General features: G+C 43.7%; 1 protein-coding gene across 5 annotated transcripts in view; it reads left to right on the top strand.

Moving 5' to 3' along the window:
- Positions 1-26,603, top strand: part of CADM4 (cell adhesion molecule 4) — a 384,618-nt gene that overhangs the window by 168,064 nt on the left and 189,951 nt on the right. Inside the window, exon 1 of one of the 5 annotated variants that reach the window (XM_056544055.1) lies at positions 4,503-4,656. The exons of the other annotated variants lie outside the window; for them this stretch is intronic. Within the exon in view, the coding sequence (XP_056400030.1) occupies positions 4,653-4,656 (4 nt within the window). The 5' untranslated portion in view covers positions 4,503-4,652. Of the gene's footprint in view, positions 1-4,502; positions 4,657-26,603 lie in introns of those variants that run through there. 5 annotated transcript variants of the gene reach the window in all.

Raw genomic sequence — 26,603 nt, 5'->3', positions numbered from 1 at the left:
TAGAAAACGTTGACTTGACAGTTATACTAGGATGTGCCGTGTTAGGTGTCAGGTTAATGTATGCTACACGTGTACTAAATGTCTACATTGACATAATGCTGCCCGGTCGAACCTTATCATGATAATGCAAGATATATACAAATAAACCAACGTGTAAACCCAAATATAGTTGTTTGCTGAGCTTTGGCTTGGAGAACTGCCATCGTGGACGCAGTAGAATCCCTTTATTCCCCGGTTACATGAATACAGATTAGAGGAAGCTTTGAGAGGTCAGGGAGCCCCTGTGTGTCAGCGTCACTACATATAGGGCTTGCTTTTTACTACAATGAATGGCTGATCTAAGTCTTCGTGGCATACAATTGTGTGCAAGCTAATTCTGCTCCACTATCCGCGCTTATATGGGGTGTAATTAGAATTTATAATAGGATTTAATTGATTGGACATGCTTAGGCTGCGATAAGATTAAAGGGATTTAAATCTCATAATATTTATAGCGGGGAGCAAGTTGGAACCGGGAGGAAATGTTCCTGGAATTGGGGGGGAGGGGGAGGGTTTACAATAACTGGATATCCCCAGCCGCTTTGTTTAAGCAGTTTCTAACAAAGGCCGAATCAAGGAGCTTTTCATAGCCCTATGGCCGAGTGGAGAAGTGCTGTAATATAATTTCAAATATATATTTGCAAATTATTATAATTCAATAGCATAATAGCGGCATGAGCATTTCACAAGTATTTATAAATCAAGCGCTATAGATTTTCATTATTGCGGCTCAAAATTGAGTTTCAACGTTAAATATTACTGTAAGCTGCTTTTACCTCTCGCTTGCCAATGGCAAGAGGAATCCTTTGCACTTTCTAAGTGCATCCAGTGGGTTAAACAAGAGCAAATGGGGGGACGTCAGCCCTCGTAATAGGAAATTATGGCCATTTTCATTCTGAAGATGGACGAATCGAAGATCAATAGTGGTGGCCAACCCCCCCATCCCCTCAGGCGGTGAAATGTTAATTTTTACAGGGGGCAATTAATCTAATTGAATCCTTAAGAACAACCATGTCGGATTCTCTTTTTTTTTTCTGGTGCAATTTACAGGAACGGGCAAGGTCATTAGGAGATGGGTTGGCCACAATGTCTAGGTTTGAGGCCTGTGGCCAGAGTACCTGGAGCAAGGCTGAAAAAAGGTCATTCCTATACAGTCCATTAATGATCGCCATCTGTCTCTGGAAGAGAAGGAAGCTGTAACCTTAATGAGGAGCCCAGCTGCTGACTGCTCAGCACATCCCTCTTACGCCTTCGATTCATTGATGGTCAGAGATCCGAGCACAAGCGTGAGTGCAGGGCGAAGAGGTGAGCGGACAGGCGCTGTGAGTTCTTTAAATTGAATGTGAAATGCTAGACTGCTAAGAAATATGGATCAATGTGACAAAGAATAGACCTTGAATGTGGCAGAGACTGAGGACAGAATATAACATCAACTTATTCCCTATGGGCTAAAGTGGGTGTTAGGTGGAGAACCTGCACTGTCTTATTGGTCGAAACCAAAGGCACCTAACCTAATATACATTCAGTCTTAGGATAGAATGGGTATTTATACTTGTTAGGTGAAGGGGTACTTGGGGGAACTATACTTATCAGACACTTATCCCCTATCCTTAGCATAGGGGATAAGCGTCTGCTCACGGAAGGTCTGTCCTCTGGCGCCCCCACAATCTTTTGTATGGGGCCTGTTTTACTTACCCATCCTCAGCGTGCTCCAGCCCCCACCTTCCTGGACATGGAAAATTGATGGCCTGCTCAGCCAATTACCGGCCTCAGCAATATCCCACCTCAGTCGGGGATTGGTTGAACGGCCTGTCACTTGCCCACGTCCAGAAAGGTGAGGGCCGCAGCTCTCCTAGGACAGGTAAGTAGTACTTACTGGTCAGACGCCCGCAGGTAGTCACCCTGTAAATCAATGTCAAATCAATAAAATTGTGTGAAACATGAATAGAGATTACAATGAGTAACCAAAATTTCTGCCAAAAGGAAAAGGACCTATCTGTTGAAAGCTGTTTTAGAGTTCATGTTCTTTATCAGTACAAAGAAGGGTGCTGGTTGGTTGGGTAAGAATCTTCGATGTGGGTTGGGGAGAGGATGGGTCTAGGTCTTTTTTACTGGAGGCGGAGCTAATTTGCAAATTTTTTAAGGAAACACTGCCCTATATACACCAAGTTGGCAGTCTCCCTAAGTGGGACATTACTTCCCAAAAGGAAGTTAAAAGTACGCCATTTTAAACTGGTTTTCCAATCTCATAAAATGATGTTATATCGCTCACATAAGCCATCACTAGATGATTGGTGGGAGTCTAACTTCTGGGACTCCTACCAACAGAGAACCGCAGTGCAGCCAGATGGCCATAAGTGCAACTGTGTAGGGAAAGAATAGTAAAGGGAGCACAGGTTATTCCATATCGTAAAGAAACAGGTTGAGCAGTCGACAAGCTGTAAATCAATGGATTGTGTAAGGAAGGTTTGGAGTGGTAGATGATGGGAGGAATATGGGGTGCAGTCAAGTGTAGAGCCATAATGATAATGGAGGAAGGTTTAGAGCAGTGGGTGGTGTGCGAGAAATGGAATGGGGAATGTAAAGAAGAGATGGAGAAAGGTGTCGCGCAGTGGATCTTATCAAGGCTAGAGCAGATAATAAGGACCATGTTGAGCAGTGGGCATTACAGTGAAGGGGAAAACAATATTTGATCCCCTGCTGATTTTGTACATTTGCCCACTGACAAATAAATGCTCAGTCCCATATGAAGTTAGCCAATGAAAATCTGATCATTGAAACTCTATGAAGCAAACTTCAGACGGGCCTGTACATGTGCATTCTTGAGCAGGGTCACCTTTCGGAATGCTACAGAATTTCAGTCTTTCACAACATCGTATGTTACCAATTATTTTCTTGGTGACTATGGTCCCAGCTGCCTTAAGATCATTGACAAGATCCTCCCGTGTAGTTCTGGGCTGATTCCTCATTTTTCTCATGATCATTGAATCTCTGTGATGAGAAATCATACATGGAGCTCTCGACCAAGGGAGATCTTGAGTACCTGTTGGGGGTACCTGAGGACCGTGCTTGGGAAACCATTTAGAGCATTGAATAATGGTAGAAATGTATGGAGTTGTGGATATAGTACAAGATAATACCAGGGATGTGGGTAATTGGACCTCTCATGAGAAGATATGGAGCTCTGAGTAATGGGGGTGGAAGTTGCAGAAGTTAAGAATATGCAGAGACGAGAATACTTGTAGGTGGATGTATAGATGTTGCAGGGGAAGAAAAGCAAAGAATAACTTAAGGTGTCTGCTACGCTTCAGTACAGAACCAAAGCAGATGCTCAATTCTCCGAAAGTATAAGAAGAGCAACTAGAAGATGCAAATAATTAGGAAACAGAATGAAGAATGATTCCCAGAAGACTCAGAACCAGGGGATTAAACCCAGGGAGAAGAGCAAGGGGGGCAGAAGGTGTATGGAGTCGTATGAAGAAGGTGCAGAGAGTTGTAGGCCAGGGAGGGGGTGAGGGCTACTGCTTGCGCTCTGCATTTCTCTCACGCACTCTCAGCGGCCTGCAGATTATAGCTCCTTTCTGTATGGCTCACAAGGGAGGAGGTTTTTTTTTCCTACAGAGCTTCGTTTGTTCTCCATATACATCCAGCACCTCCTTCCACTTTCTTCTCTCCATATCTCAGCTTCAGGCAGGACTTAGTAAGCCTGGCACCAAAAGGGTCCACACCAAAGCTGAATGACAATAAGAGGTTATGTTGTTCTGAACATAACAACTAGGATAATGGTTTAATGTGCTTAGAATGAACCTGGCACTGCCCACGTTGTTCCGTGTGGACACGGTAGGATTGACGGAGCAGTGTGTTTAACAGGGAGCCAACGCTGTTCTATGTATAGATGCCTTTGGCAGGAAAAGTATGATTCTAGGGAGCATGGCACTGCCAGTGCTGCTTTTCATAACTGTTCCTTGTACCCTTGGCAGCTTGGCTCGGCGACTAGAAAACGGTCACTGCATCATTGTGCCACATTACACGATGGTGAGAAATAAGCCTAGACTGCCGAGTATGAATAGCACAATTAAACACAATCCACATAATACAAAAAGGAGCAATCAAAGCCAGCACCCCATGAAAGGAACCCAACAATAAAACGTAACCTTTAATAAACAGCTCAATAAAATCGCTAATTAAAGATAAATACAAAGTAAGCGCATTAGGATTTTGGCGTCTGACTCTGCTACCTACACTGAAAAACAAGACCAGGATGAAAAAGTGGACAGAGGGCACAGGATGGGTGGACGGTTGAATTGATACATGGACTGAGCGACTGATTGATTGGATGGTAAAAGGAGGGTTAACAGCAGTGGTCTTCAAACTGTGGACTTCTAACTGTTGCAAAACTATAACTCCGAGCATGCACGGACAGCTGTTGGCTGTCCGGGCATGCTCAGAGTTGTAGTTTTACAAAAACTGGAGGTCCACGGTTTAGAGACCGCTGGTTTACAGGGGTCATCGAAGTGCAAATACCTCTATTGGACTCAAGGATTTATATAAGGAACTGGTTTCAGGGTTGGGCAGATGCCAGAGCCAACTGAGTTCAGAGGATCAACAGTGATATGGGTAAGTGCGCCCTATTCTTGTCAAACTGATGGGTGGACAGGTGGATAAGTGCATGGACAGACAGGTGAATGGGTGGATAGAGGGGCAGGTGAACAAGTTGAAGGGTGGATGCATGAATGGATGGAAAGTAATGAATGGATGACTTTGTTGATGGAAGGACATATGAATGGGTGGATCAATGGGTGAATAGGTGGATGAGTGAATGAAAAGACAGGTGAATAGTTGGATGGATGAATGGGCAGGTAAACAAGTTGAAGGGTGGATGCATGAATGGGTGGACGAGTTTGTTGATGGAAAAAAATTGGGTAGAACGCTGGGTAGGTGAATAAGTGTAAGGATGGACAGGTGACTGGATAGTTGGATGGGTGGAGAGATGAACCGATCAGTGGTGGATAGATGAACAGGGAAATGGATGGCATATTGGTGGTCCGGATAAGTGGATGGATATTCGATTTATTGTTGTCTTGACCTAACTTTTGTATTCTTCTACTGGGATCCCTGAATATGTTAGATTGATAGCTCAGTGTCTGATAGAATCTCTATGACTTGTTGGAGTGACAGAACAATGACCCATTTAGACTCTTGGGATCCCAGAAGACTGATATGTTGACACTTGGGAATGCAGAAATGAAGGAATTGTAGTTCAACCAAAACTGGTTGCCAGTCAACTTTCCACTAAATAGGATGTAACATTTAATGGCTTTATACAAGGGAGGAAATGCAAAATGTCACTGCTACTTGGTGAGATTTTTGATTCATTTTTATTGAAATACTCTATTTTGTTAAATGCTTAAGAAAAGCAGCAGAAACAGATGGGTTTTTGAATGAAGTCTAGTCTCTCCCGCATTTCAGTTTACATTAAATATAGAGAATATGAAATAAACAACAAAGGATACATCATGAAACCTGCTCTAGTTAGTGGCTGACTCATCTCTTCAGAAGTCAAACCTGACTTAAAAGAAATATAGTGCTGTATATTAATTCATTCTCCATAGTAGACAAGCCAGAATCCTCCAGGGGGAGATCAGATCAATTGTTCTATCCATTTATTTACGGTTTTCGCCGGGTCACTTTATAAGGTTTACAAATACACAAGGCATGGAGGTCAGCCCTCACACATTCCACATCATGGTTCAGTTGTAGACATGAGGTATTTGGTAACGTTTCAGTTGGGTATATAAATATATATATATATGATGCTTTGTATGATGAATATTACAGTCATACATTGTTTTGTCTCTCTCGCTTCTCTTTGTCATTATGAGTTTAGGCTATGAACAATGGCTAAGGCTGCAGATAGCTAGACAAAAGAACCTGCTAAAAGGATCGTTCCACAGCTCAATCAGTAGAAATGAGGTCTACTCACTTAAAATGGATGTCTGGGGATAAATAAGTAAAAAAAAAAAAAAAAAGGAATACTCACCTACCCCAATTCCCTATAGTTGCCGTTACAATACTACCAGTGCCTAATGGCCATATAAACCTATATCTTTATTACTTTCTTGAGGAGAACCCCTGAAAATCTAGATTTTGGAATGGAGCTGTTCATTCTAGAGATAAGGCATATTGGATTTCAACATGTCTGATGTTTCTTTCCCAAGAGAAAGGCTTTTGGCAGAAGTGTCAGGCAGAGGCTTATGCCCCATGTCCCCAATGAGATTAATGGGCAAGTTAAACCGAGCGTAGAGTATATATGTATGACGGAGTTAACAGTAATGGCCAACAACTACTGTATCTCCCGTGTATGGCTGTTTTTTATTTATTTCTATTTTTTTCGAAGTGGTAGGTAGTGTTGGGCGGTATACCGGTTCATACTGAATACCGAATTTTTTTTCCTGCACGATATGAATTTTTCCCATAATGCAATACCGGTTGGGCCCCCTCCCCTCGAATAAATTATCAGCCCAACACTGCGCTGTCCCCACATCGGGAAACTAATCATATGTGACCCGCAAGCGCTGCTCCCCCCCCAAATAATTATCAGCCGCTGCTCTGTACTGTACTATCCGGTACCCGGGCTGCAAATATAAACATAATAAACTTTAACTCACCTTCTTATGTTCCCCCATTGCTCCGGAACTGGCTTCATGGTCCCTCCGCTGCTCTTGCTACTACCTGGGGATGGGAAAGTCACAGAGCTGTCAGCGTATCACCGGCCGCAGAGATGTCCCGCCTTGGCCAGTGATAGGCTGAGCGCACTGTCATGTAAGAAGCTGGCCGGCTCCTTACATGTCAGTGCGCTCGGCCAATCACCGGCTGAGGTGGGACATCGCTGCGGCCAGTGATACGCTGATGGCTCTGTGACGTTCCCATCCCCAGGAAGCAGCATGAGACTCGCATTGCTGGACCGTGAGGCCGGTAACGAAGCAATGGGGGAACGTAGGAAGGTGAATTAAAGTTCATTATGTTTATATTTGCAGCCCGGGCACAGGATAGTACAGTACAATGAAGCGGCTGATAATCATTTGGGGGGGGGGGGGAGAGAAGCAGCGCTCACGGGTCACATATGATTAGTTCCCTAATGTGGGGGACAGCGCAGCGCTGGGCTGATAAACTGGGGGGGGGGGGGGGGGGGGGTTGTAGAGAAGCAGTGCCCACGGGTCACATGATGGGGGGGGGGGGGGGAGAAGCAGCGTCCACGGGTCACGTGATTGGGGGGGGGGGGGGGGAAACAGCGCCCACGGGTCACATGATGGGGGGGGAATACCGTGGAACCGCTATCATTTACAAGAATACCGTGATACACATTTTTGGTCATACCGCCCAGCTCTATGTGTAGGGTATGTCAATGATGATGGTATGCAGGCAATTCTTTATTACATTTCTGCCCCATTTTTAGGTGCTTGCCAGATAAGTGTTGTTTACTTTCAGATTTCTCTTTCTTCCTTCCTACACTTACTACCATTCTTGCTCCATTCAGTGTTTAGAGTAGGCTTCAGTGACATTACATCTGAAGTGACTTAAAAAAACAAGAAAGAAATGAGACTGCACTCACCATCCAACAATGTTTTATTCAATCATATAAAGGTGCAGGCAGGTGTGGTGGCAGGGGCAAACCGGGACACGTTTTTTCACGCTAGATTGCGCTTCTTCAAGCCGGTGTACACCGGCTTTAAGAAGCGCAATCTAGCGTGAAACAGCCTGTCCCGGTTTGCTCCTGCCACCGCACCCGCCTGTACCTTTATATGATTGAATAAAACGTTGTTGGATGGTGAGTGCAGTCTCATTTCTTTCTTGTTTTTTAAGTTGTTTAAGCCTTTTTGGATGTTGCACCACTGGGACCAACTTTATTTCGGGAGACTCCAGTCTCTTCTCCAGCTTGTAACTTAATTACCCTAGTTCTGCCATTGCCGAGCCATCACTTCTGTCAGCTTACACACATCTGAAGTGACAATGTTCATGACCAAGGTCAATGGTTGATGAGAGACACTAGGTCACTATATGTAGCTGCAGATTACATGTCCATCTCCTGTTTGTTAAATTTGACCATGGGTGGCCATCTTAAGCAAACCAATGTTGGTTGTAAGTGTGGTTCCTTCTCTATTTTCTATAAAAGAGCCTTTGAAAGGTAGAAGCCAATGGAGACCAACCCCTAAAATTACAGAGATATTACATTGTGACATTCTACCACACCGTCTCTATTAGAATATAATTTGAGGCTCCTTGGTCTCTATTCATTAAAATCTTCCAGCCGTAGAAAAAAACCTGAGACGCTCGCCCATGGCGCGTGACACAAAGCTTATCGTCGAAAAACTACTGTGATTGTGGTGGCTGGTGGCGGGGCCCGTAGATGGGCAAATCTTATCCACAGAATGTAGCGCGCGTTACAATGTTTCACAAAAGCTTCCGATACAATAGATCCAAAAAACAAAGAGATGAGAAAAGCCGGAGTCTGCACGGTGGAGATTACTGTAGTGTTCGAATCTAATGAACACAAGATGGATAGATGTATTTATTCTTATCTCCTATTTATATTGTCTCCTTCCCTTAAAGGAAACCCAATCTCGCACTTCAGTTTCTTATCCACCAGAGGAGGTGGAGCAAACTCTAACGCGAGAGGAGATGGAATTAGCATAAAATTTGCATAGCAAGTTAAATGATCCATTAGAGCTGGTGTTGGCCTGAATTTCAGGCTCTTGGCGGAAGGCATCGTTCTGTGCCAGTGAACTGACTCGTCCATCCCAGAGCTTGGGACATTGCTTAATAATCTGTAATGGTGATATTCTCATTACTGGCATCTTGCTTCACTAAGCCACTGGACCAAGGTGACAATAGGCGATTCACGGTGCAAATGGGATTAACCAATCATCTGCTAGGGATTAGCGATTAGTTTATCACAAACACAGATGATGAAAAAGCTAAATTTAGTGAAAGCAACCTATAGTAATGTATTAAAAGGAAGGAAGAAACAGTACAAATCCCAACGTTCATGAATTATAGGCATAGACAATTCTGTTTGGCTTGGTGCCAGACCAGAGGATTTTCTTGCGTATCGGACACGTTAACCCTTAGTGATCCTTGTTATGGGATCGCAGCTGTAATTTTTACTGAATATAGCATTATATGCACTTATTAATATTGCATTAGACAAGGCTGTCTACTGTAATATACGTCTGCTTATGCATAGGACAGCACTTTTCAGGGGCAGCAGAAATGATGTATGACTTTTGAGGTATTTTGTCAGCACAGCAAATTTGGATTTTGTGGATAAACACAATTTTCCCAGGAGAAAAATGGTGACAATACGCTATTTCATGGTACTTCCATTTAAGTCACAGCCAATAGGCTTTATGGCCCCAGAGTGGAGCTTACATTATTGTTTCAATAGACCCCATAACCCTCCATTCATGAAGGACGAGCTACCATAAACAAGACCTGTATCCTATTGAATGCACAAGCTTGGTTTGCAAGAAATGGCCCCTTTAATGCTTTATTTTTGGATTTGCTCAATGCCTATAGTAGGAACTAGCTCTGGAGAAGACATATGCAAAAGCCAAAAGAGCTCTGTGGAGTGGTGGTGAGGGGGGGGGGGGGGGTCATGGAAAAGTGGGAATACATGCCCTACACTTATTTATCACACCAAGTGTGGGGTACACAAGGGCCCACATACACTTGAAGTCAACTCAAGATTTTTCACTATAAAAAGTTTTGAAATAAACTTCTTAGAAATTCTGTTCATTTGGTGAATTACATGTAATCCTAGATATTTCCAGGGAACAAATGTACTATCTCCTGGTGTTCCCATAGGAAAGAGATACTACTTTGTATGTAAGACCAATGGTGGGATGGATTTTAACCATGACAACCATTTTATGAGCCAGAACAGTTGTCATTTCCATCATTGCATAGTGTATTAGAAACTAGGGGGCGATGTTAAGCACATGAGAAAGCTCCTACCAAATGAGGCATGATGGGAGTGAAATATTGCTGAGAAAATAAGGCATTGGGAAAACCTATCCTATAAAATATCACCATATTAAGAAGAATTTTTTCTGTATCGCTGGAGCTGAAATTGCATTTTAGATATTTTAAGTTCTTATCTGGTTGAGCTCTTCTTCTTTTTCAGCTTTGAGGGTCTTTTTTCCCTTATCTCCTTGCTATTGCTTTATGCGGCATGCTAGTAGATTTTCATTATAAGATGGTGTAGATTTAAACAGAGTCGCGTTTGCCGGCCTGTCCACGTATATCATTCCCTAGCTGTACATCATACCGCAAAGCTTCAGCAACAAGGATACTCTGCAATTTGTCAGTGACAACTACGGACAAGCTATCTTTATAAATACCCAGCCTGACAAACACAACATATATGTCTGTGTGATTATATGAGTGGTAATACACCGCGGTGAGAAATAGGCTCCTGCCATCTCGGAGCTGAAGTGTGAGACAGGTTTATCGGCAGTCTTCCATCTGTGTTGTGTGTATAGACTACTGAGGAATCTGTTTATCACCTTCCGCCCTTGGTTATATACAAAGTATTGAAATATTGGGTTGTGTCGCCAGTTTTGTGTACACAGAAGAGAAAGAGATCACTTTCTCATCCCGTTCCATATACCCACCACAGGGTCAGCCAAGATTTAACATTATCTCTATAAGTGTGTCTATAAATCTGTTTCTTGTTGGTGGACATGATTTCAGTGCCAGAAGCAATCTCCGAAATGTTTTCCTCTTGTGAAATGAAGAACCAGACTGTTACGTGCCTGCAAATATTCTCAGCTTTTGAAAATAGAAAAATAAACTTGTATGAAGAAACCTGTGCGAAAAGTAGAATTCCGAGAAGTTTATATTTGATGGTATGGTGTCCATGATGACTGTGGATAGCCCAATAGTCCAGAGGGTCTTAGGTTCTGAAGCTGAAGGTCCAAATGTTAGAAGTCTCCTTAGAGGCAGAAGCAAGACTGAAACTAGATTGTAATAACCTTCAGACTGGTCATACACATAATATTGCTGTGGACCAAACCAACAACTATATATCTTGGACCACCCATGCACATGAAAGCACAGCTAGGCCAATTGTGCCATGTTTTCTGAATGGCAAGAGAGGAGTTAACCATTGCCAAACCATACCGGTGGCTCCTGGTGACCAAAAAAAAAATCAGATGACTAAAATCCAACATGCCCAATCCTCCGCTATCCTGACATTTGTTATTTAGTAAGAGTCGGGAGGACCTAATATACATATTAGATGATCAGCTTGTCCTGTTAAAATCAATGGGTTTGGCTAACTCAGGTCTATTGTGTATGGCCAGCTTAAGGGGGTAATCCGGTGAAAACATCTTATCCCCTATACAAAGGATTGGGGATAGAATGTTAGATAGTGGGGGTCCCGCCGCTGGGGATCCCCGCGATCTCTGGGCCAGAACATGGAAGTTGCAGCTTTGTGATGTCACGCCATGCCCCCTCTATTCATGTCTATGGGAGGGGGAGTGGCAGCTAGTACATAGCCATCATGCCTCCTCCAATACGGGCGTGAACGGAGGGGGGGCGTGGTGGCTGGCATCGCCAGTCATCGGGCATGGAGTGGAGTTCACTCCAGGCACCGAATGAGAGGGGTGCCACAGCGGAGATCGGCGAGACCTCAGCGGCCGGACCCTCACGATCGAACATCTAATCCCCTATCCAAGGATTGGGGATAAGATGTTTCCAGCGGAGTTTCCCTTTAACCCCTTAACGACCACGGACGTAAATGTACGTCCTGGTTTGGCGGGACTTCCCGCACCAGGACGTACATTTATGTCCTGTGTATGACTGCGAGCATCGGAAGGGTGCTCGCGTCATACATGGCAGGTTCCGGCTGCTAGCAGCAGCCGGGGACCCGCCGATTATGGACGACATCCGCAATCGCGCGGATGTCCGCCATTAACTCCTCCGATGCCGTGATCAATACAGATCACGGCATCTGCAGCATTGCGGCACTTTGATTGGATGATCGGATCGCCCGCAGTGCTGCCGCGGGGATCCGATCATCCAACATGACAGGCAGAGGTCCCCTCGCCTACCTCCGGCTGTCTCCCGGTCTCGATCGCAGACCAGAGCAGAAGATCACCGATAATACTGAGCAGTGCTGTGTCCTATGCGTAGCACTGCACAGTATTAGCAATCAAACGATTGCTATAGATAGTCCCCTATGGGGACATAAAAAGTGTAAAAAAAAAAAGTTGAAATTAAAAAAAAAAAAAAGTAAAAAAAAAAGTGAAAAATCCCCTCCCCCAATAAAAATGAAAATGGTCAGTTTTTCCCATTTTACCCTCAAAAAGCGTAAACATTTTTTTTAATAAACATATTTGGTATCGCCGTGTGCGTAAATGTCTGAACTATCAAAATATAATTTTAATGATCCCGTACGGTGAATCGCGTGAACGTAAAAAAAAAATTTATTTTATTTTTATTTAAAAAATTTTTATAAAAAATGATCTAAAAGTTTTATATATGCAAATGTGGTATCTGAAAAAAGTACAGATGACGGCGCAAAAAATGAGCCCTCATACTGCCCTATATACGGAAAAATGAAAAAGTTTTATAGGTGGTCAAAATAAGGTGATTTTAGATTACTGATTTTGTACAAAAAGTTTTAGATTTTTTTTAAGCGGTACAAAAATATAAAAGTATCTAGCCATGGGTATCATTTTAATCGTATTGACCCACAGAATAAAGAACACCTATCATTTTTACCGTAAAGTGTACAGTGTGAAAACAAAACCCTCCAAAATGTGCAAAATGTTGGTTTTTATCTAAATTTCCTCCCTAAAAAAATTTTTTGGGGGTTCGCTGTACATTTTATGGTAAAATTAGAGGTTTCATTACAAAGTACAATTGGTCACGCAAAAAACAAGCCCTTATATGGGTCTGTACATGGAAATATAAAGGAGTTATGGATTTTAGAAGGAGAGGAGGAAAAAACGAAAACGCTAAAATAAGATTGGCCTGGTCCTTGAGGTGAAAATGGGCATGGTCATTAAGGGATTAAAAGGGGGATGGCTGGGGTGGATTTGAAGAGGTGTTCACAACGACTATCGATATATGCACATACCCATCACCTTGTATGCACATACCCATCACCTTGTATGATTAGTATGGCTGGTTGACCTATCTACATCTAGTTGGTTTACATTTTGCTTTCCAAAATCATTCTTGGTGTGTATGTTTTTAGAGAAGCTTCACTTGGATATTTTTTGGAAAATGGATAAGATGTTTAGGGCTGGAGTCACCCTTGAAGGCCAAATGGTCTAGTTTTCCAGATAACATGTTGATGGTCTATCCTGTATTAAAGAGAGGAAAGTTTTCAGATCATGGTATTATTTGTCAAGCCATTTTGGCAACATTTAGGCTTTGTAGACTGGAACATTGTTTTTCTAGAAGAATGGCTCTGGTTTGGGAAACAACATAGTGATTTGTGACTGACAAGAGCATATTCCACATGGCTTATGACAAAAAAAAGCAAGAATAACCTGGAGTCGGTCATGTTTGCGTTTTCTTTTGACAGGCCCTCATATTTCCTGGATCCAAGGTCACGTTGTGTTAGGTCTTACCGTGGCAGAGAGATTTGACAAAGAGTAACTTGTCAAGATGTTGTCTTCTCTTGACTGTGAGAGATGCAGAAAAAGAAAAACATTTGATTTACTTCAGTATTTTCCGCAGTGCTCTTTGTGTGCTAGGCTATGTTGACCTGATGTTTGGTCATAATCTTCAGAGACTCACAAAAACTTTGTTTGCCGAAATGTCAACGGCAGCTCTGTAGTATTCATCAACCAGGATAAGAAGTTATTAATGTATATAGAAAGCGTACAGGTTACACATTCTATGGAAATATTGCATTTTTTTGCCGTTCCAAATGGTAAATTCTAAATTCCAATATAGAAATATATAATGTAGCCATTTGTGACTTAAAGGGGTTGTGCGCTGCCCTGCAGTTCGGAGCTCCGCTCACAGCGTCCGGAAGTTCATTACTCCGAATGCTGTGTGCGGGCTTCTGTGTTCGCAGACGCCGGGCGTGACGTCACGCCCGGCCCCTTCGTGACGTCTCACCCGCCCCCTCGTGACGTCTCGCCCGCCCCCTCAACAAAAGTCTATGGGAAGGGGGCGCGACCTCACGAGGGGGCGGGCGAGACGTCACGAAGGGGCCGGGCGTGACGTCAAGCCCGGCGGCTGTGAACACGGAAGCCCGCACACAGTGTTCGGAGTAATGAACTTCCGGACGCTGTGAGCGGAGCTCCGAACTGCAGGACAGCGCACGACCCCTTTAAGATGACTGCATATATATAATTGAAGTGTACTGCACTGCAGAATTTGTGTGTGCTTTATAAATAATAATAATAATACTAGGCACTATGTCTATGTAACAGGAAACATCTGGCTATGAAAAAAAAAAAAACTCAAGGGCTATTTTGACATAGCCAAGAGATAAGCCATAAATGTCCAGTCACTAGAGGTCCAACTATTGATACACCCACCTAGAACGGGGTCCCATGTCCATTGTTACACATTACAAACCATTAGCAGAGGATGGGAGAAGAAGAATGGACAGTCTGTTCCCATGTTCTCAGCCAAGTCTTTGATTCAGAAATGATAGTATGTGTTTGGACTTGCTCCGGAGAGAGTATGTGGATATGCCACAATTCTCCCAATAACTTACTGTGTGTACTATAGATATATAAGGAGATAAGATACTACACCATGTGACCACTCTTTGTAGCCATGTTGTCAGACAAACCCATGTTGTGTTCCCTATTATGGTGAAGTAGGGCTTTGAACTCACTAGAGCCCTACTGGCATTGATTGGAAACATAGGATTGTTGACTCAGTGGGCACCTAGTCATGTTTTGTTCCTGCATCTAAAAGTCTTTGTCTCCAGATTGTTGATTATTTCATAGGCACCCTATTCCTCTGTATTAAAGGGGTACTCCGGTGGAAAACCTTTTTTCTTTTAAACAACTTGTGCCAGAAAGTTAAACAGATTTGTAAATTACTTCTATTAAAAAATATTAATGCTTCCAGTACTTTTTAGCTTCTGAATACTACAGATGAAATTCTTTTCTTTTTGGAACACAGTGCTCTCTGCTGACATCATGACCACAGTGCTCTCTGCTGACACCTCTGTCCATTTTAAGAACTGTCCAGAGTAGGAGAAAATCCCCATAGAAAACATATGCTGCTCTGGACAGTTTCTAAAATGGACAGAGATGTCAGCAGAGAGCACTGTGGTCATGATGTCAGCAGAGAGCACTGTGTTCCAAAAAGAAAATAATTTCCTCTGTAGTATTCAGCAGCTAATCAGTACTGGAAGGATTAAGATTTTTTTAATAGAAGTAATTTACAAATCGGTTTAACTTTCTGGCACCAGTTGATTTAAGAAAAAAAATCAAATAAACTGAACTAGGTGTGAAGGCAGAGTATTCTGATCAATAATGATCAAGGGTCACTTAACCCCTTCATGACCCAGCCCATTTTCACCTTCATGACCTGGGCATTTTTTGAAAATCTGACCACTGTCACTTTAAACATAAATAACTCTGGGATGCTTTTACTTATCATTCTGATTCCGAGATTGTTTTTTCGTGACATATTCTACTTTATGTTATCGGTAAAATTTCACTGATATTTGTATCCTTTCTCTGTAAAAAATCTAAAAATTTCATGAAAATTTTGAAAATTTTGCATTTTTCTAACTTTGAAACTCTCTGCTTGAAAGGAAAATGGATATTCCAAATAAATTACATATTGATTCACATATACAATATGTCTACTTTGTGTTTGCATTAAAAAATTGACAAGTTTTTACTTTTGGAAGACACCAGAGGGCTTCAAAGTTCCGCAGCAATTTTCCAATTTTTCACAAAATTTTGAAACTCGCTTTTTTTCAGGGACCAGTTCAGGTTTGAAGTGGATTTGAAGGGTCTTTATATTAGAAATACCCCATAAATTACCCCATTATAAAAACTGCACCCCCGAAAGTATTCAAAATGACATTCAGTAAGCGTTTTAACCCTTTATGGGTTTCACAGGAATAGCAGCAAAGTGAAGGAGAAAATTCTAAATCTTCATTTTTTACACTCGCATTTTCTTGTAGACCCAATTTTTGAATTTTTACAAGGGGTAAAAGGAGAGAAATCACCCTAAAATTTGTAACCCAATTTCTCTCGAGTAAGGAAACACCTCATATGTGTATGTAAAGTGTTCGGCGGGCGCAGTAGAGGGCTCAGAAGGGAAGGAGCGACAATGGGATTTTGGAGAGTGAGTTTTTCTGAAAGGGTTTTTGGGGGGCATGTCCCATTTAGGAAGCCCCTATGGTGCCAGAACAGTGGACCCCCCCCACATGTGACCCCATTTTGGAAACTATACCCCTCATGGAATTTAATAAGGGGTGCAGTGAGCATTTACACCCCACTGGCGTTTGACAGATATTTGAAACAGTGGACTGTGCAAATCAAAAATTTAATTTTTCATTTTCACAGACCACTGTTCCAAAAATCTGTCATACACCAGTGGGGTGTAAATGCTCACTGCACCCCTTATTACATTCCGTGAGGGGTGTAGTTTCCAAAATGGGGTCACATGTGGATATTTATTGTTTTGCGTTTGTCAGAACTGCTGTAACAATCAGCCACCCCTGTGCAAATCGCCTCAAATGTACATGGTGCACTCTCCCTTCTGGGCCTTGTTGTGCGCCCCCAGAGCACTTTGCGCCCACATATGGGGTATCTCCGTACTCAGGAGAAATTGCATTACAAATTTAGAGGGTCTTTTTTCCCTTTTACCTCTTGTGAAAATGAAAAGTATAGGGCAACACCAGCATGTCAGTGTAAAAAATTTATTTTTTTACACTAACATGCTGGTGTAGACCCCAACTTCACCTTTTCATAAGGGGTTAAAGAAGAAAAAGCCCCCCAAAATTTGTAAGGCAATTTCTCCCGAGTACGGCGATACCCCATATGTGTCCCAAAACTGTTGCTCTGAAATACGACAGGGCTCCAAAGTGAGAGAGCGCCATGCGCATTTGAGGCCTGAATTAGGGATTTGCATAGGGGTGGACATAGGGGTATTCTACGCCAGTGATTCCCAAACAGGGTGCCTCCAGCTGTTGCAAAACTCCCAGCATGCCTGGACAGTCAATGGCTGTCCGGCAATACTGGGAGTTATTATTTTGCAACAGCTGGAGGCTCCGTTTTGGAAACAGTAGCGTACCAGACGTTTTTCATTTTTTGGGGGGAGGGAAGGGGAGAGGGGGCTGTGTAGGGATAATGTGTATATGTAGTGTTTTTTACTTTTTATTTTAGGTTAGTGTCAGTGTAGTGTAGTGTTTTTAGGGTACAGTCGCATGGGCAGAGGTTCACAGCAAGTTTGCCGCTGGAAGTTTGAGCTGCAGCGCAAAATTTGCGCCATCTCAAACTTGCAGCACTCACTGTAAACCTCCGCCCATGTGAGTGTACCCTGTACATTCACATTGGGGGGAGGGGGCAAACATCCAGCTGTTGCAAACTCCGAGCATGCCCTTGAGCTGTCCGTGCATGCTGGGAGTTGTAGTTTTGCAACAGCTGGAGGAACACTGGTTTGGAAACACTAAGTTAAGTAATAAACTTTCAAGTGTTTTGCAACCAAACTTAGTGTTTCCAAACCAGTGTGCCTCCAGCTGTTGCAAAACTACAACTCCCAGCATGCATGGTCTGTCAGTGCATGCTGGGAGTTATAGTTTTGCAACAATTGCAACAGCTGGAGGCACTGAGGTAGGAAACGGACAATGTTTCCCAACTAGTGTGCCTCCAGTTGTTGCAAAACTACAACTCCCAGCATGCCCAGACTGCCAAGGCATGCTGGAAGTTGTAGTTCGGCAATATCTGAAGGATCAGATGTTGCCGAACTACAACTTCCAGCATGCTTGGGCAGTCTGGGCATGCTGGGAGTTGTAGTTTTGCAACATCTGGAGGTCCACAGTTTGGAGACCACTGTATAATGGTCTCCAATCTGTGGTCTTCCAGATGTTAGAGAACTACAACTCCCAGCATGCCTGGACAGACTGAGCATGCTGAGATTTGTAGTTTTGCAACATCTGGAAGAGCACAGATTGGAGACCATTATACAGTGGTCTCCAAACTGTGGACCTCCAGATGTTGCAAAACTACAACTCCCAGCATGCCCAGAAAGCCAAAGGCTGTCTGGGCATGCTGGGAGTTGCAGTTTTGAAACTCTCAGAGGCAGCAGTGAGATCGCTTTACGGCGATCTCACTGCTGCCAATGAAGATGCCGCACTGCTGCCGGAAACTCACCTCCGGGACGCAGCGCAGCCGGGACCGCACGGAGGACGCCGGGACCGCACGGAGGACGCCGGGACCGCTCGGGACACCGCTCGGACGGGTAAGTGACGCCGGGGGACGGGTCAGGGACACTTAGCAGAGCGGTGTGTGTCCCGATCCCCGTGATCGGGACTCACACACCGCGCTGCTATCAGCTAGTCAGATTTGCCCAGCTGATAGCAGCGATCGCTGGGGGGGGTGGGGGACGAAACCCCCCGTGGTCGCACGGTAAGATGGCTGGCTATCAGTGATAGCCACCATCTTTCCGGGCGCTGCGGGGTGCCGCGAGTAGCGGCAGTAATGTCCATGACGTACCTGTATGTCATGGGTCGGGAACACCTTGCCACCCATGACGTACAGGTATGTCATAGGTCGGGAAGGGGTTAAAGGGGTACTCTGGTGGAAAACTATTTTTTTTTTTTTTTAACAAGTGGTGCCAGAAAGTTAAACAGATTTGTAAATTAGAGAAAAATAAGGATCAGTGCAGCTCACAATTAATTGGCCGAGGTATACTATGATTAGACACCTAAACCTTAGGTGTTAAGTAAATTTGTAGAAAAGGGAAATGACCATAAACCTCTAAGCAAATATCAGATAAACTGATACATGATGTGGATGAAAAGACCATAAGATGAAAAGATGTAATTTATTAAAATTCATATAATGTTAAAATTGTGCTACACTTCCTCTCACAGGGCCCTTGTGGGGAGGTGAGTAATAGGTATCAAATATGCAACAAATATCATAAAATAGTACAATATTAAAAACCACACCACTGCTACAGTTTCTAGTTAGTTCATTAATCCGGCATTCAATATAGTACGGAATAGTAGTTGTAATTTAACAGTCCATAATGTAGCAGCCTGGGCATTTAATACCCAAGTCCATATATCAACCACCTTAAAGAATGGATGTATATTTGCCAGCCAACACTGTAGTTGTGATGTTTACTTGCTCCACTGGAAAAAAGGTGACGGCAAGCACCTGTCCAAGCCGCGGTCTGTATGCGCTTTAAGGCAAGCGCTGGCATACGCTGATGCAGCTTGTCTGTATGCCACAAAACTGATGGATGCCGCGTGATGTTTAGGGAGATCAGCTGCTGTATGCTCAACAGGAAGTTCTTTTCTTTTTTAATTTCTTTTTAGTTTGACCACAGTACTCTCTTCTGACACCTCTGTCCATATCAGGAACTGTCCAGAGCAGGAGCAAATCCCCATAGCGAACCTCTGCTGTTCCGGACAGTTCCTGATAGGGACAGAGGTGTCAGCAGAGAGCACTGTGGTCAGACAGAAAATAAATTTAAAAAGAAAAGAACTTCTTGTGGAGCATACAGTAGCTGATAAGTTCTGGAAGGGTTAACTTTTTTTTTTTACAGAAGCAAATTACCCCTTTAATGCATCTTATTTGAGGTTGTAGGCCCATTGGTCTTGTTGCCAAATGGCCAATAACTAAACTATAAGGTGCCTACTAACCGAAAGAGAATCAAACAAAAATTTTATTTTTATTTCTTCTCGGTACTTTACCTTATCTTATAAAAACAATTATTGGCTAAAAATATCAGAAATTTCAATTGTTTGTTGTATTTAGCATTTTTTAAATCTTTCTGGAAAATTGACTGTGCTCACCTTTAGTTGTAGGGTTTACTGGTAACCTTTTTTTCTTTTATTAATATATTTCTTTTTTTTTTTTGTTAAATGTAAGTAATGCATTGAATTTATAAGAATTTACTCTGCATTTGGTGTTATTCAAGTCCGATTGTTTCCACCGGTCGATGTATTGATTTTATTTTTTTTAAATATTATTTTACAAAAATTTTATATTCTAAGTCCCCCTTATTCACTTTACATGACAGAATAATAGAGGGAACACAGGAATTATTATTTATGAGGACAGCTACTCTTTTGATCTTGTAGAATAGTTTACCTTGAAAGCTTTTCTTTTGCTTCCATAAGCACAAGCAAGTGCAATATTTTATAAAACATACTGTGCATCAAAATCTAATAAAAGTACCCCTCTGTGTTTCAGATAAAGAAATGTATTGCTATTTTTTTTTTAGAATAAATGTAACTACTGCAAAACATATTTGGGACAACCATAGGGCCTTTATGGATAAAAGTAGGGCAGGAAATAAAGGGGGAAAAAAAAGGTTTAACTAAAAACGACCAACCAGATTCCAGAATGCTTCTAGAAAATGTAAGTGATATAACTGGCTACAGCTAAAAATAAAATTAGACAAAGGTACTGAAAGAGCTTTATTGATCATTCAGTCATCATTACAAGTCATACAGTAAATTACAATCATACAAAGCATGACAGTATAATATACAGCACAGGTTCAATAAGCTGTACACTATACCACATGCTACACTAACATTCCGCTCTATCACTTTTTTCACATAATAAAGAAAGAAACAATGTTGAACAACAATACATTGCAGTCTGTGATCGGGGAGGAGTGTGGGATCTATGGAGGTCGAAAGGGGCGGATCACAGGGCCAAACAATTCAGCAAACATATGGGGAGGTGGGGAATTAGAGGGGCATTAGTCCTCTTCTTCATCGACGTCCGGATTGTCCATAAAAATAGACAAATACTTGTCACTTAGATCCCTCAATATCCCTATATCAATAGCTCTGTGCCCTAGTTTTTGGTTAATTAATGATAGTGATGAAGTCACATGTGACGGCAACCAGTCACTCACCGCACTGGTGACATCACTATGTAAGGCTTAAGAGGGCTGCAGAGGAGACAATCAGGGAGTACAAAATGTGTTTTGAACAGAGATCACCAAAGGAGTCACGTTTCTTCTGGTTGATGTAGGTAGTCTTATAGGCAATGCAAAGGTACCTGGGAAAATAGGAATGCAAGTTAGTTCTCCTCCAGAAGGACGTCTGGCTCTCTACTGCCATGTATTAGCAGTGATCTCAAACTGTGGCCCTCCAGATCTTGCAAAACTTCAACTCCCAGCATGTCCGGGCATGATTGCACGATCTGGAGGGCCACAGTTCGAGACCACTGTATTAGAGGTAGCTTCCCTGTAATTCAATTGTAATTCAAATACCGACCCATAAAAGAGCCTTGAAGCATGACCAGGGATTCTCAGCCAAACCAGAATCTCCTCCAGAGGGAAGAGAACCTATCTGTAGACAGGTGTCTGGGTTCTTGACCTTCACATCCAAATGGTAGAATAAAGTTTAAGGGAGGTAAACTTTGAAAAGATGAACTGTGGAGCCCTACTGGAAATAATGATGGCACAGTGCCATACATTCGGTTGTGGCTGTGCCTGGTTCTGCAGTTCCAGACGTTCATCCGATAAGGTCCTGGAAGTTGGACACTGGGAAGATATTGATGGTCATCAGTTTTAGGGTTCTAGACTTCTTCTAAAGCTTCCATTCAGAGGATTTTTGGTTACACTCTATTGGGGAGATTCATCACGACCTGTACTGAGGAAAAGCTGACTAGTTGCCCATAGCAACCAATCAGATTGCTTCTTGAGGCCTTTTCAAAAAGGATAGTAGCAATCTGATTGGTTGCTATAGGCAACTGGTCGACTTTTCTTCTACAAAAGTTTTGATGAATCTCCCCATATGTGTTTTGTTTAATGTTGGTGATGACCACTAATGGTCATTGGCCACCTAGACAGCTTCGATACAGGTTGCAACGCTACCCTCCCCAGTCTCACTCATGGTAAATATTTCTTCTCATCCAGTTCGTCATCCATTTTACTTAATAAATAGACAGATTTAAACAATAAGTATCATGAAGAAGCTTGGAGCCCCGGATCTCCAACACAGGAGCAGTTCATGACCCCCACCCGAAGCGGAGGCAACAGGCCCCCTCTAAAAAGCTCTATGGTAGAGACGTTCGGCAATCTTCGGCTCTCTCTTAGAGCTTTATGGAGGGGGTGTGGTGACCTCCGCTTCGGACGGGGGTCGTGACGCTCTCCTGTGCTTGAGAACTGGGGCTTCAAACGAGAGATCGCGGGGGGGGGGGGGGGGGGGGGGGGGGGGTTTCCAGCGCTCGGACCCCCCGCCATCTAACACTTATCCCCTATCCTTCCGCTAGGGGATAAGTTTTTCTTCATGATCCTTACCCTTTACAAATTTGTACTCTGACTCAATTAAGAGTTTTCTTACAGTAGAAGAGTCCATACAGGTTTCTATTAGTGGTGTCCATACTGATATCCACCAACCTCACCAAAAACAGACCAGTGTGTCTACAATTCTGGCCATTGATTGAAGGACACCTCAAGGCCTTCTAATGACTACATATATATACAAGTATTTTGTAGGTGGAATTACTTGTTCTATTTTACAAATTTTACTGATTTTTATCTGATTTTTATGTCTGACTGACGAGGCTTCTAAAAACAAATTTCTCTGTGAAACTCATTTTGTGTATCCATGACCAAAGGGAATTTCACAGCTGAACCGCCCTTCACCAAGGAGGCTATTATGAGCTGATGGCTTACTATGCCTTCTTTTCCTGCTAAGTTTCACTTACTGTATACAGTAGGATCATTGGGTCTCTTCAAAATACCTATTTTGTCAGGATTTGTCTGCACTTGGCGGCCCCCCATCTACCCCTTCTTCCAAAAGCAAACAATTGAAATTTGGATAGAATCCAATGATGCTTGACATTTCGCTGATCTCTATTTGACTTTCCCCTTGTATTAACTTTTTGGGTCTCGCTTTTGATACTGAACATTGTTGAGAAAGGAATTCTGTGTTTAAGACGATGTTTCCTGTTAGGAGACACCATCCCTGTGTAGTCATACAAGCTTAACTCCCGACATTCATTTCACCTTGTCAGAGTGCTGACATTAAGAATGAATCCCACTCCATAGGTGCTAAGCATTCACATTTCTCTTCCTATGAAGTCACCTCATTGGGCAACGCAGATCATTTCAATGGGGAATTGTAAATCAAGTATTTTCACCATCAGATACATTTTAACGTTAGTAACTGGGTTCTTTTGGGCCGCCATGACCAAGCTATAACTTTTTTTTTTTTTACTATATATATATATATATATATATATATATATATATATATATATATATATTATAACATTTATATATTTATCATCATCATATTAATATATATAAACTTTTTTTTTCAACCTTTGATATGCAGAAAGTAGTGACTTGCTAAGTGATTATTAGAAGATAAACAAAATATAGGAAATGTAGACCCAATTAACCCCCCTCCCTTCTTTTCTAATTTTTCAAATTAAAACTAAATACAAAACAAACATGTGGCATCGCCGCACGTGGAAATGTCCGAACTATTAAAATATGATGTTAGTGATCCAAAATCTGCAGCCACGCCAATCTCTGGACAGCCCTTCGCTCAGGTGAAAGTCAAAGCCTAGCGGTGAGCATAACATTTTGGGGAAAAAACATTCTAGTCAGTCAGTCAGTCTAAAATCTTTAAGTCAGTGTGGGCTGCTTTTAATCTCAAGTTTCAGCAACTACAAATCCCAGCAAGGCAACAGGCTATACTAGTTCACTCTGCGGTTCTCCGCACTAAAGTCTGTACTGTAGCTGATTTAACAATTCCTACCTCAGTAAAGATAGTTATCCGTAACCATGCATCGGTGTCATCATTGTTCCCGCACTTGGCCCAGGAGAAGCTATCTCAACCTCGGGCAGTGTAGGTTAATGGTGCCCTGGTGTCACAAACTAATCTATACACCATACACCATGCACACCATAAACACCATGCACACCATGTTAGTAGTTGCCACAAGTGTGCCTCCAGCTGGCTGTTGCAAGACTACAACTCCCAGCATGCTGTGTGCCCCAGAGGAAGTCATGTAGTCTTTCCAGAAAGACAGTGCTCTCTGCTGCCACCTTTGTCTGTATCAGAGTAGTGTTTCTCAACCAATATGCATCCAGTTGTTGCAAAACTACAACTCCCAGCATGCCCGGACAGCCTTCAGCTGTTTTCCTTTACAGTGGGCAATGTCCTTGTCACCGGCTCATAGACAGGTTGAAACAACTTGGCTGCCATGACCTTAGTGCCGCAATCTCTCGACTGTAGACCAGTGGAAAAAAACATGATGGGCTTGAAGTCTGTATAAAATATGCCAGGACATCTGTTTAGCTGATATTAATCCACTGTAAAACTGTTCTGCCCATCTATTAATATTATTGTCATGCAATATTTGAATATTTTTTTCCCGCCTGCTGTAATTTATAGTACATGATGGTTTGTCCAACCCTGCTGGCTCTTATGAATCCTCCTCGGAGTGGTGGATTATTTATTACAGCACCATAGGCCATTATGTATTAATGCTCTCAGATGAGTGGGAGGGGTCCCTGACAGCCCCCATATGGCATATCGACAGGTTTTTCTTATCTTTCAGTAACCAGATGCTGTTCGGAGGAGCCTGGATGCTCAACAGATGCCATCTTGTTGTTACGCCGAGCGCTCCGGGTTCCCGCTCCTCCCCGGAGCGCTCGCTTCACCTCCTCCGCTGCAGCGCCCCGGTCACGTCCTCTGACCCGGGGCGCTGCGATCCTGCTGCTAGCCGGGATGCGATTCGCGATGCGGGTAGCGCCCGCTCGCGATGCGCACCCCGGCTCCCCTACCTGACTCGCTCCCCGTCTGTTCTGTCCCGGCGCGCGCGGCCCCGCTCCCTAGGGCGCGCGCGCGCCGGGTCTCTGCGATTTAAAGGGCCACTGCGCCGCTGATTGGCGCAGTGGTTCCAATTAGGGTTATCACCTGTGCACTCCCTATATTACCTCACTTCCCTTGCACTCCCTTGCCGGATCTTGTTGCCTTAGTGCCAGTGAAAGCGTTCCTTGTGTGTCCCTTGCCAGTGTTTCCAGACCTTCTGCCGTTGCCCCTGACTACGATCCTTGCTGCCTGCCCCGACCTTCTGCTACGTCCGACCTTGCTTCTGCCTACTCCCTTGTACCGCGCCTATCTTCAGCAGCCAGAGAGGTGAGCCGTTGCTAGTGGATACGACCTGGTCACTACCGCCGCAGCAAGACCATCCCGCTTTGCGGCGGGCTCTGGTGAAAACCAGTAGTGGCTTAGAACCGGTCCACTAGCACGGTCCACGCCAATCCCTCTCTGGCACAGAGGGTCCACTACCTGCCAGCCGGCATCGTGACAGTAGATCCGGCCATGGATCCCGCTGAAGTTCCTCTGCCAGTTGTCGCTGACCTCACCACGGTGGTCGCCCAGCAGTCACAACAGATTGCGCAACAAGGCCAACAGCTGTCTCAACTGACCGTTATGCTACAACAGTTGCTACCACAGCTTCAGCAGTCATCTCCTCCGCCAGCTCCTGCACCTCCTCCGCAGCGAGTGGCCGCTCCTGGGATACGCTTATCCTTGCCGGATAAATTTGATGGGGACTCTAAGTTTTGCCGTGGCTTCCTTTCCCAATGTTCCCTGCATCTGGAGATGATGTCGGACCTGTTTCCCACTGAAAGGTCTAAGGTGGCTTTCGTAGTCAGTCTTCTGTCCGGAAAAGCCCTGTCATGGGCCACACCGCTCTGGGACCGCAATGACCCCGTCACTGCCTCTGTACACTCCTTCTTCTCGGAAATCCGAAGTGTCTTTGAGGAACCTGCCCGAGCCTCTTCTGCTGAGACTGCCCTGTTGAACCTGGTCCAGGGTAATTCTTCCGTTGGCGAGTATGCCGTACAATTCCGTACACTTGCTTCAGAATTGTCCTGGAATAATGAGGCCCTCTGCGCGACCTTCAAAAAAGGCCTATCCAGCAACATTAAAGATGTTCTGGCCGCACGAGAAATTCCTGCTAATCTACATGAACTTATTCACCTAGCCACTCGTATTGACATGCGTTTTTCTGAAAGGCGTCAGGAACTCCGCCAAGATATGGACTCTGTTCGCACGAGGCGTTTCGTCTCCTCGGCCCCTCTCTCCTCTGGTCCCCTGCAATCTGTTCCTGTGCCTCCCGCCGTGGAGGCTATGCAGGTCGACCGGTCTCGCCTGACACCTCAAGAGAGGACACGACGCCGTATGGAGAACCTCTGCCTGTACTGTGCTAGTACCGAACACTTCCTGAGGGATTGTCCTATCCGTCCTCCCCGCCTGGAAAGACGTACGCTGACTCCGCACAAGGGTGAGACAGTCCTTGATGTCTACTCTGCTTCTCCACGTCTTACTGTGCCGGTGCGGATGT

This window comes from Hyla sarda, chromosome 10 (assembly GCF_029499605.1).
Source record: "Hyla sarda isolate aHylSar1 chromosome 10, aHylSar1.hap1, whole genome shotgun sequence".
Classification (NCBI taxonomy): Eukaryota; Metazoa; Chordata; class Amphibia; order Anura; family Hylidae; genus Hyla; species Hyla sarda.
This window is presented reverse-complemented; position numbering and strand designations above follow the sequence as displayed.